Below are 12800 nucleotides of genomic sequence, written 5' to 3'. Positions count from 1 at the left end.
AGATGGCTTTGTGCGGCCTCCTGCTGTGCATAGATGGCTACGTGCGGCCTCCCACTGTGTATAGATGGCTACGTGCGGCCCCCTGCTGTGTTTAGATGGCTATTTGTGGCCCCCTGCTGTGTATAGATGACTACATCCTGCCTCCCGCTCTGTATAGATGGCTATGTGCGGCCTCCCACTGTGTATAGATGGCTACGTGTGGCCTCCCGCTGTGCATAGATGGCTACGTGCGGCCTCCCGCTGTGTATAGATGGCTTTGAGTGGCCTCCCGCTGTATATAGATGGCTACGTGCGTCCTCCTGCTGTGTATAGATGGCTACATGCGGCGTCCCACTGTATATAGATGGCTACATGCGGCCTCCTGCTGTGTATAGATGGCTATGTGCAGCCTCCTGCTCTGTATAGATATAGATGGCTATCTGCGGCCTCCTGCTGTGTATAGATGGCTACGTGCGGCTTCCTGCTGTGTATAGATGGCTACGTGCGGTCTCCTGCTGTGTATAGATGGCTATGTGCGGCCTCCTGCTTTGTATAGATGGCTACGCACGACCTCCCGCTGTGTATAGATGGCTTTGTGCGGCTTCCCGCTGTGTATAGATGGCTACGTGCGGCCTCCTGCTGTGTATAGATGGCTATGTGCGGCCTCCTGCTCTGTATAGATGGCTATGTACGGCCTCCTGCTTTGTATAGATGGCTACGTGCGGCCTCCTGCTCTGTATAGATGGCTACGTACGGCCTCCCGCTGTGTCTAGATGGCTTTGTGCAACCTCCCGCTGTGTATAGATGGCTACGTGCAGCCTCCCGCTGTATATAGATGGCTATGTGCGGCCTCCTGCTGTGTATAGATGGCTACGTGCGACCTCCCGCTGTGTATAGATGGCTACATGCGGCCTCCCGCTGTGTATAGATGGCTACGTGCAGCCCCTGCTGTGTATAGGAGGATTGTGGCAGCTCATATTGTGTGTAGGGTCTCATACTGTATATAGGGGGATGTCAGTATACTTAATTGTGCTCAATATTATGTCATAAAATTAATGAAAAAAATTATTATAATTATTATATTAATATTGTGCCAAATTAATTTCACGTGAACTATCACATGATCTATCACAGGGGATCATGTGACATGTCACGTGATACATCAGGTGTGTGTGTGTGTGTGTGTGTGTGGGGCCGCGCCTTCTAAACTGCCCGGGGCCCTTTCTACTCTTAATCCATCCCTGCCAGCATGCTTAAAGCCGTACTAGCCTTTGACGTGAAGACAAATGCAAAAAGAAAAAAGGGGTTCCCCAGTGATGACAGTTAAAAGTCTATCTTTATTGTAGAAATCTTAAAATCCTGTATGCACCGGTTCACAATGAATATCCAAAAGATACAAAAACCTACGCGTTTCAGCGAGATACCTTAATCATGGCTCCAATGTTGAATTTTGAGTTGAGCGGTCAGGATTGTGTCCGTCAATTGATTTACTAAGTGCTTTCAAAAACAGAGACAAAACAGGATCTAATTTAGGATCAGTTCAAAGTCAGTGGTACAATTTGTTTCAAGCTTATTTAATTTATTATTTGTCCATCTATATCTATCTCTACATAAAATATATTATAATATATGGATGTAAAGCACTGAATTAAAATGTAATGCCTAGACAATATGGATGTGATAGTTAACATTATGTCTCTTGCAATATAAGAAAACTGAAAACATATAAGTTTCTGCAGGGACCAACACCACCATCTAATTAAAGTCAATAAATTAAAATTAACCTAAGCTTAAACCCCCCCAAAAAATGCCGCAAGCTCTTAAAGCGCCTTCTACGTCTCTCTAGGCTTGGAAGTCAATGACAATTGATTTCATCTTGGTAACACAGCACTTGGCGCTTTACTGTGCATAACAATGAATATGAATTAACATTTCTTACTATGATGCACTCTATCAGTCTGGGGTTGTGAAATGCTTTCCTTCACCTCCTGACAATGATAGCACAATAGTCACAACCGGAATAGTTCCTTCCATACAATTGCTTTCTAAGAATGCGTTGGCGGGTTTGCAAAAGGAAAAAAGATACAAAAGAAAAAATAAATATCAGAGTTTTTTGTGGAAGGTTCAGTCTATGAAGATGCTTTTCTTAGCACTGCAAGACGTCATTGATGAGACAGATGAGGAACATTTTAGCAATACTTTGCTTTTTCCTTACAATGTAGAATATTCAGGTTAATGCAGTCATTTGACATAGGTAGGTGTTAAACGCACAGTATTTCCCTGTAAAAATCGGTGTTAAGCTCAAAATAAATTCTGCAATTATGCCAATAATAATGTTTCCAAGATATTGTCACTGTGGCCTTACAGAAAAGGTCTTCTATGTAACTTTTCTGTCTATATCTGTGTGAGAATGGAGCTGTAGACTTCAGTTCGGCAGAAGTTGCATTCATATAATAATGAACTCATTGTTGGGCTTTTATCTACTGACTTTCCACCCTACACTTATAAATATTCAAAGGGATTGTCCATTATTAAATAAATGGATAGTTGATATGAGGAAATCTCCCGAAATGAGTTTGGGGCAGGTTAGCTAGATTCGGCAGACAGGTTTGATATGGTCCAAAAAATGTATTATATTCTGAGGTCTCTTCTAACCACAAAGCATAATAAAGAGAGGAAAGGGAAGGGGTTCAAAATAATTTATTATTTATTTATTATGCTTAAATATTTCACAGCGCTTTACAGACATCATCATCGCTAGGGATGAGCAGACCCGTGGAAGTTTGGGTTCTGGTTCCTGACCAAACTTTAGTCCAAAGTTTGGTTCAGGTACCAGAACTGTACTCAAACTTGAACCTGAACCCAAACCTGATTGAAATCAATGGGGAATGGAGAATATCTCTTTCTCTCCTCCCCGGACTACCGAACTGTAAAACGGACTTCCAGGAGAAGTCAGTGTTCGGAGCTCAGCAATGGACACTAGGTGTCCGGTACGAACCCCGAACTTTACAGTTCAGGTTCGCTCATCTCTAATCATCACTGTCCCCATTGGGGCTCACAATCTACATTCTCTATCAGTATGTCTTTGGAGTGTGGGAGGAAACCGGAGAACCCAGAGGAAACCCACGCAAACACGGAGGGGAACATACAAACCCCTTTCTATATGTGACCAGAGGCCAGTCGCTAGACTCAGCAATGGAAGGGAGTACTGTAAGAGATGAAAACTAGTGTGGAGGCCTGGGAAACTGTGGCATAGTAAGAAAAATATAATAACATTTTATTTTAACCCTTTCCTAGCCTTCAAAAGAAAACTTTTTGCTGGATTCTTGCAAATCAAATTGTAAAAATTCATAACGAATTTGATTTGTTATGGATTAATTCACTCTTCTCTAAGGAATTTCCTTTATCTGATAGCTCCAGTTCATCAGTTCATGAGCTGTATCTCATTTTGCAGAGCAGTGGTCAATTGAAATGGGAAGAGATAAAGGGTACTACCAATGTACAAGGGTGACACTATTTCTGGGAAAAAGAAGACCCATTTTCAAATAATTCTTAAATTAAAGAAAATTAAGCACATTTGTGTATTAATGGAGACCTTGTCCATGTATGACCATACCCAAAAGTCCATTCAATTCCTTTCCTAGATTACTGATTTCAGGGATCGAGGTTAAATTTTTTGGAAGATATCCCAGTCGGTGAAGCAACATCACTGAAATAAATTGCATGACAAAACCTTCAAAGTTGGGGTAGACCCTTTAAATGTTTTTTCACCTTCCAAAAATATGTCCTCAAAGTTTTGTATACATATGAAATAATAAACAAAGCAGATACTTGCCCTCCACAGGTCCAGTGAGCACCAGCTCTCCATCACTGCATCGGTGTTTGTTTACTGCCTGCAGTGGTGATGTTATAACTATATTAAACATCACCGCTGCAACCAATCACTAAGCTTAGCAATTCCTGTCTACTACATATGGTTCTATGTAACCCTCGCTAAGCAAAAGTATATATACAAAAGGGATGTTTGAATTAATTAAAAACATGGTCACTTTGTCATTTTAGGGTGACTCTGGAGGCCCACTCATGTGTCAAGTAGAAAACCGATGGATCTTGGTTGGTGTGACCTCATTTGGATATGGATGTGCCCAACCAAATCGACCAGGCGTATATGCCAAAGTGACGACATTTTCAGACTGGATATATCATTTTATCATATAAGACAATCAGTAATTAAAAGAAAAACTTTATTACGTAAAATCTGGTATTTTATAATTAAAATATTTAACCTTAATATATATATATATATATATATTAAAATTGTAATCATGAAATGAAATGTGAAATAAAAGTCAGTCTTGTTAGTCACATTTTAGGCTTGTTAATTTTTATATTCTTTTCAAAGGATGGGGAAATATAGAGTTTAAATATAGAAATCTAAGTAAGTACAAAATTAAAGTTTGCTGCATGCTAACAAATGGTTGTGTTACCATACTCTCCCAGCTCCGACACTGGACTTCTTTTCTACTATGGCCATCTCTATCTATTTTAGCCCATATCGGGTTACACTGGAAACTCGGCAAGCAATTCTGACATCATTACCCAAGGCCTTTTAAGGTGTTCTGCCTGACTATTCAGAAAGTAGAGCACCCTGTTACGACGTGCTTTTCCAGGAGTTCACCTCATCTTCTACTTAAATTTGATCCACTTAGGTGTCTAATTATCTTCCCTACATCTCCTGTCTGCAATTTAGCAACCAGCTTCCAAGCTCAATCCAGCTACTTCTCATGTTATTGCATTTTCTGCTCTGCTGTGTCAAATTACATGTTTACAAGCCCCATCTGCAGTATACCAGATTGCATATACATCTCTGCTATTCCTGTGTCAGCCGCATGCCTACTGCATCTAGTGCTTCCAGCTTAAGGTCCTACATACCCTGCTGTCCTAGATCCATATGCTGTCCAGCAAGTCCAACTTTGCTTGTTGCTGCTCACCCTGTTCTACGGCTTAGGTTGTCCACGTCCCCAGGTAAGCCCATAACAGATTGTATCACACTTTTGCTATTTGCCTAGCATAATTGCTTACTAACGTATGGTAGTAAGCACCCACATAAGTGGCATGACTTAGCGAAACAAAAGTTTGTTTTGCACTTATTTCGTCTGCATATGAAGCACTGAAATCCTATACAGCATATGTACATCCTTAAAATTAGACTCAATCTTCAACATTTAAAGAAGTCCTTTCATTGACTTCTGATCCCTAAACCTGTGTTTATGTGCATGTAGTGAAGTGTGTTAATATACTCACCTACTGCAGTTCTCTCAGGTATCCAATGCCGTTCTGGTCCTCTTTTGAATGACGCCATCGCTTTTAGACTCTCAAGGTCACATTGCGCTCTGTGTGACCCAGAAGTGTCTTTTATAATGTAAGTCTATGGAGTGTCAGAAGGAGGCTCCATGGGTTTACATTGTTAAAGACACTTTTGGCTTACGCATAGAGTATAGAGCATAGAGTGAGACGGAAAGTCTGACCGGCAGTGACACACTCAGAAGAGGACCAGAATGGCACCTGGATACTGGAGATGATGGCGGTAGGTAAGTATATTAACACATCGGCCCCACAGTACATACATATATTATATATACAGTGGGGGAATTAAGTATTTGACCCATTGCTGTTTTTGTAAGTTTGCCCACTGACGAAGACATGAACAGTCTATAATTTTAAGGGTAGGTTAATTTTAACATTGAGAGATAGAATATCCCCCAAACAATAAAGAAAATCACATTGTAGATAAATTTATTTGCATTTTGCAGAGAGAAATAAGTATTTGATCCCCTACAAACCATTATGAGTTGTGGCTCCTACAGACCAGTTAGACGCTACTAATCAACTCGTTACCTACATTAAAGACAGCTGTCTTACATAGTCACCTGTATAAAATACTCCTGTCCACAGACTAAATTAATCAGTCAGACTCTAACCTCTACAACATGGGCAAGACCAAAGAGCTTTCTAAGGATGTCAGGGACAAGATCATAGACCTGCACAAAGCTGAAATGGGCTACAAAACCATAAGTAAAATGCTGGGTGAGAAGGAGACAACTGTTGGTGCAATAGAAAGAAAATGGAAGAAATACAAAATGACAGTCAGTCGACATCGATCTGGGGCACCATGCAAAATCTCACCTCGTGAGGTATCCTTGATCATGAAGAAGGTGAGAGATCGGCCTAAAACTACACGGGGGGAACTTGTTAAAGATCTCAAGGCAGCTGGTACCACAGTCACCAAGAAAACCATTGGTAACACATTACGCCTTAAAGGTTTAAAATCCTGCAGTGCCCACAAGGTCCCCCTGCTCAAGAAGTCACATGTGCAGGCCCATCTGAAGTTTGCCAATGAACACCTGGATGATTCTGTGAGTTATTGGGAGAAGGTGCTGTGTATTCAGATGAGACAAAAATTGAGCTCTTTGCCATTAACTCAACTCGCCGCGTTTGAGGAAGAAGAAGGATGAGTACAACCCTAAGAACATCATCCCAACCATGATGCATGGTGGGGGAAACATTTACTTTGGGGGTGCTTTTCTGCAAAGGGGACGTGATGACTGCACCGTACCGAAGGGAAGATGGGTGGGGTCATGTATAGCGAGATTTTGGCCAAGTAAGAGCATTGAAGATAGGCCAGCAAGACAATGACCCAAAACATACAGCTAAGGCAACAAAGGAGTGGCTCAAAAAGAAGCACAGTAAGGTCATTGATTGGCCTAGCCAGTCTCCAGACCTTAATCCCATAGAAAACTTATGGAGCGAGTTGAAGCTCCGAGTTGCCAAGCGACAGCCTCAAAATCTTAATAATTTAGAGATGATCTGCAAAGAGGAGTGGACCAAAATTCCCCCTGAATAGTGTGCAAACCTCATCATCGACTACAAAAAACGTCTGACTGCTGTGCTTGCCAACAAGGGTTTTGCCACCAAATATCAAGTGTTGTTTGCCAGAGGGATCAAATACTTATTTCTCACTGCAAAATGCAAAAAAAAATATCTAATTTATACAATGTGATTTTCTTGATTTTTTGGGGATATTCTATCTCTCAATGTTAAAATTAACCTACCCTTAACATTTTAGACTGTTCATGTTTTTGTCATTGGGCAAACTTACAAAAACAGCAAGGAAGCAAATACTTATTTCCCCCACTGTATATATACATATATAGTAGCACAACTGTGAGGGAAAGGGTTAAATCCCAGCTCTGCAGTGTTTGATTAGAAGCTGATGGGAGGGGTGCTCAGTCAGAAAGCTTGTACTATGCTTCTTTTTAGAAGAGTGAGTTTTTTTATATTTGTAGTACACTCCTACTGAGCAAGCTCTCCACCCATCAGCCTAAGGAATCTTTAAATAGAGCTTGATCCTACCTACCCATATAATTGTAGGCTTTCAGCCCGGGAGAGGCATCATATTAGGTTTAGGATCCCAACAAAGAGGTACGCCTTGTCGCTGGCTGTTGAGCTCACATGAATTGGCCAGTATGTGAGCTAAGTACCTTAATTATTTAACATGTTTTCTAAAGCAGTAATGCACTTCTAATTTCATATATTCAATGTTTACATATTGTAGTGTTTCACAGTGCAGCTTTAATTTGTTATTTATATGGAAGAGAAATGTCACAAGACCTGAGAAAGAAAATAAGTTCTTAACACAAGAAAGGTTAAGGCTACCAGATGATCAGCAAAGCTTTACTCATCAGTTAGAATACTATAGCAATAGTGATACAAAAATGTAACAAATCTGGAACTGGAACCATCTCGCAGAGAAGTTCAGCCTGACCATGGAAGTTAGCACCAAAAATCAGGAGAGTCTTCTGATGAGAAAGGTCGAAGAAAATTGATATGCATGTTCACTACAATTAGCTAAAGAAGAAGAGGGTCAAATAGGGGTGAGTGTTTCCCATGACGCAATACGGCATACAGAGGAATAGCATACATGGGTATCGTCTACAAAGGAAGCAACTCTTAAAGCAAGTGCACAGAAAAGTCCAACTACAATTTGCCAGGGCCCATGCTGAAAAATGTGAAGACTTTTGGGACTCTTGACTCTGGAGCAATGAGACCAAGATAAATGTTTTTGGAACTGATGGCTTCAAAACCGTATAGTGCCACAAATAAGTGAAGTACCAAGAAAATGCATGGTTGTGGCAGTGTTCTTATATAGAGATTGTGAGTGCTCCTGGTGTCGGGGAGCTACATTTCAATGATGGCATCATAAATTCACAGATGTACTGATCTATATTGAAAGAGAAAATGTTACAATCACTTGTTGCCATTGGTAGATATGTATTTTTCCAACCTGACAATGATCCAAAACTCACATCTTAAGCCACTGTTGTATTTCTGAAGAAAAGGGTGAAAGTTACTCAGTGGTCAAGTGTGTCTCCTAATCTGATCCCAACCAGAGACCTATGGGGAATTTTGAAGAGACAAGTTGAGAATCACTCTCCATTCAGCATCCAGGCTCATAAAGAGTAGAGATGAGCGGTGTTCGAATCGAACTGTTCGCTAATCTCAAATTCGAGCTGTTTTGGGCGGTGTTCGAGCCGTTCAGCGAACACGAACGATTTGAAAAAAATCCGGCTGTTCGAGGTTATGTTCGATAACTGTTCGTGCACCAAAATCATAACTGGATTTTTTCTCAGTAATGCTGAAAATTAATGTTAATATGCAGTTTGAGTGTACAGCGGGGCGGGGGGGAGGGGCAGGGGATGGATCTCTGCATAAATAATGAAGATCTCCATTTTTTTTTCTCTTTCCCGCATTTACAGTGGGGAGGTGCAATCTGTCAGCCTATCAGCTGCTCACACACGGAGCGAACTGCTTTTTTTCACACAAGCAAGGGCATGTGTCATTGGCAGTGTATGTCTCATGTCCTTGCCCTATAAGACCAAGCCATTTTCCACGTAGCCACCATTTTCTCACTGCTGCAGCTGCGTGTTAGACGGCACCGCTGTTGCTGTGTGCGCTATACTTTGAGTGTTCATTTCAAGCCAATTTTCTCTGAAATATACAGATAGCTTGGGAGTAGGGAATAGTTGTGATTGCAGTCCTTTTGAGGACTAGGTTACATCATTTCCTACGACTTTTATCAGGCAGGTCTGTGCTCTTAAATAGATAGGTTGGGAGTAGGGACTAATTGTAATTTCAGTCCTTTTGAGGGCTAGGTTACATCAGTTCCTATCACTTTTTGCCTGGCCGGTCTGTGCCAGTGCTGTGCAAGTTTTTTTCACAGCATTTGGCTAACTCTAGCTAAGCAAATCCTTTTTGGCCTCTTGCAGTGTGTGTTAGTCAGTGGAGTAGCCTATCTGTGTTGCAAGCTACACCACCTGTGTATAGAATACAAATTTTTTTACTGCACCTAGCCAAGTAAAACCTTTTGGGCATAGCATCATTCTATTAGTCCATCTATACTAACCTCCACCAGGTTGCAAATTAAAAATAATTTTTATTTGCATCTAGCTCTGAAAAAAATGTTGGGCTTATAGCAGTGTGTGGGACATGTTCTACTAGTCCATCTATACTAACCTCCACCAGGTTGCAAATTAAAAATAATTTTTATCTGCATCTAGCTCTGAAAAAATATTTGGGCTTCTAGCTGTGTGTGGGACTTGTTCTATTAGTCCATCTATACTAACCTCCACCAGGTTGCAAATTAAAAATAATTTTTATCTGCATCTAGCTCTGAAAAAATATTTAGGCTTGTAGCAGTGTGTGGGACTTGTTCTATTAGTCCATCTATACTAACCTCCACCACCTGTATATGTAATAAAATTGTTTTACTGCATCTAACCCAGCCAATACTTTTGGGCTAATACCACAGTTTGGCCACTCAGCTCTGCTCGGTTCCCATCCATTGTTTTTTGTGCAAACAACTCCAGAGTTGTCAATTACTTAACCACCAAAATGAGTGGAAAAAGGCCTGCTGATGGTGGAAAGGGGAATAGGCATGTTGGGAAGGAATAAAAAGGTTGTGTCCGTGGGGTAGGTGTTAAAGCAACAGTAACATCTGTAGAAGAATGACCATCTTCCAGCCAAACTAAGATGTCTACTTCTTTTAGCGGACAATGTGATAAGATCCCTTTCTTACGGCCACGCAAATCGCTACAGATTCCAGATGAGGCACAAAAACAGCAGGTGCTTCAACGGATATCAAGTGCTCCTTTAAGTGGGCTCTCCTCCACCTCAACTTCAACATCACAAATACTCCAGTCCTCAGAGGTGTCACCCCAATCGCACTGGCTTCCTCACAGCTCTCAAGTCTACAGCTGCCCGTCTGAGTATGGGGTAGAACAGATGGTTGAGTCTGCAGAGCTGTTTGCTCATACTATAGCCTGGGAATCAGAAGTCGTCTCCAGAGCTTCTGTGAATCCAGACGAGGAAATCACCTGCACTGATGCCCAGAATCTTTATGAGTCGGATCCAGGAACAGACGCAGAAGGTTCTGACCATAATGTAGACCCTCGTTCCCAAACTGTAACTCCTGTTGGTGGAGACAATGAGGAAGACCATGATGAGACTCAAATATCTGATTGGAGCGACAACTTGAGTTTTTTGTCAGGGCAGGAAGAGGTTGGCTCTGAGGACGACCGGTGTGATAACACACAGGGTGATGATAACGAGGTTGGAGATCCCACTTACTGTCAACCCACAGTCAGCCAGTCGATGAGGTCAGCAGAGGAGGTGGAGGAGGATGATAGTGATGATGAGGTCAGGTTGCGCCTTCCTGGACAGAGACGTAGTACTGGAAGCATGTCAACAACTGCATCCTCAAACACAACTCTGCCTCTGACCACAAGTCATGGTGGCTCTTCAGGTCGCATGGGTGCTAAGCCTTGCATAGCCTGGGCATTTTTCCAGATCGATAAGGATGACCCAACTCATGTTATCTGTAACATTTGTCAGCAAAAGCTAAGTAGAGGCCAAAAAATACATAGTTTGAGTACTTCTTGCATGAACCGGCACATGGATATGAAGCATAAGTTGCAGTGGGAATCTCACTGTGCTACAATGCGGCCTAGCCAGCTGGGCCAACCACCATCTGCCACATCTTGTGCATCCGCGGCCTCTTCATCCTCTGTGACTGGGGGGACAGCAGTCACACCTGTTTTGGGACGCAGACCTGCCACCTCTTTACCCGCAACAGCCAGCGTGATTGGCAGGTCATCATTTTCTTTGGAGGTGGAAACACCAGCTGGTGTTGAGCGCTGTCTGACATCGATAGCACCACCTTTGGATCAAGGCAACCTAACATGTCCGCCTGCATCTTCCTCACAGACCGGCAGTTTGCCGGGGACACCCTTCTCAACCCCCAGTCTAAGCACAACATCCAGCCCTTGGTCCCTCAGATGTGGACAAGTAAAAGACCATTTCCTCCTAGCCATGAGAAAGCTAAGAGGTTGAATTTCACCATCTGCTAGCTCTTGGCTACAGAAATGCTGCCTTTCCACCAGGTGGGCACAGAGGATTTTCGAGACCTTATGTCCGTCGCAGTGCCCCAGTACCAGATGCCCAGTCGGCACTACTTCTCAAAGAAAGGTGTGCCTGCGCTCCACCAGCATGTCGCACACAACATCATCGCTTCTTTGAGAAACTCTGTGTGTGACAGGGTGCATTTCACCACAGACACGTGGCGAGTAGGCATGGACAGGGGCGTTACATGTCGCTGACTGGGCACTGGGTAACTATGGTGACAGCAGGACAAGGGGCTGCTGTCCAAGTCTTGCCGTCCCCACGAGTTGTGCGTCAATCCTCTTTATCTCGAAGTTCCTCCACTGCTTCTGCCTCCTCAACCTCATCTTAGTCCTCCACCTACACCCAAAGCCTGTCTGGTCATGCCACAAGCTTTCTAACTGCGCAGAAGGGATCCTGCACACCTCCTTACTATGCTGGCAGCAGGGCGTTTTTCACTTTGAAATGTCTGGGAAATGTGAGTCACACAGCTGAGGAGTTGTGGTCAGCTCTGGAGAACCAGTTTCATGAATGGTTGTCTCCACTAGACCTGAAACCAGGGAAGGCCGCGTGCGACAATGCTGCAAACCTCGGTGCAGCCCTTCGCCAGGCCAATGTCACACACGTGCCTTGTATGGCTCACGTGTTGAACCTGGTTGTCCAGCAATTTTTAACCCACTATCCCGGACTAGATGGCCTTCTGCAGAGGGCACGGTCGCTGTGTGCTCACTTCCGCCATTCGCATCCCGCAGCTCAGCGACTTACATCTCTACAGAAGTCTTTGGCCCTGCCACTTCACCGGCTAAAATGCGATGTGCATACCCAGTGGAATTCAACTCTGCACATGTTGCAGCGACTGTGGCAGCATCGACAAGCCCTGGTGCAATATGTTCTGACGTATAGCCTGGGCCAACGAGATCCAGAGGCGGGGCAAATCACACTGGAGGAGTGGTCTCAGATTAGAGACCTATGCACCCTTCTGCACAGTTTTGAAATGGTAACAAAGATGTTTAGTGCTGACGATGCCATTATCAGCATGACTATTCCGGTGATTTACATGCTGGAGCACATGTTAAACAGAATTCGGAGTCAGGTGGTGGCACAAGAGGATGTGGAGGAAGTAGAGGAGGAGGAGTTGTACGCGGAAGGGCTAACATCTGCAAGGTCCTGACGGTCGGCAGCACCAAGGCGGCAGGCATGTGAGGGTGGGGGAGATGGTTTTACCAGGGTGCATGGTAGCAGCCAAACTAGTGAGGAAGGTGCCGGAGCCCAGGAAGAAGTGGAGGACGAACTGATGGAAGACTCATCAGATGAGGGAGACCTTG

The 12800-nt window shown here is 43.3% G+C and overlaps 1 protein-coding gene across 2 annotated transcripts in view; it reads left to right on the top strand.

Annotated features, from left to right (window-relative positions):
* TMPRSS15 (transmembrane serine protease 15) overlaps positions 1-4346 on the top strand; it is a 780444-nt gene extending 776098 nt beyond the window's left edge. For both annotated transcript variants that reach the window (XM_073668264.1, XM_073668263.1), the window contains one exon: positions 4042-4346. In XM_073668264.1, the coding sequence (XP_073524365.1) occupies positions 4042-4197 (156 nt within the window). In that variant the 3' untranslated portion in view covers positions 4198-4346. The remainder of the gene's footprint in view (positions 1-4041) is intronic.
* Positions 4347-12800: the final 8454 nt, after the last annotated feature.

The sequence above is a fragment of the Phyllobates terribilis genome, unplaced genomic scaffold (genome assembly GCF_046119375.1).
Source record: "Phyllobates terribilis strain yellow unplaced genomic scaffold, ASM4611937v1 Scaffold_2__4_contigs__length_985480577, whole genome shotgun sequence".
Taxonomy (NCBI): Eukaryota; Metazoa; Chordata; class Amphibia; order Anura; family Dendrobatidae; genus Phyllobates; species Phyllobates terribilis.
This window is presented reverse-complemented; position numbering and strand designations above follow the sequence as displayed.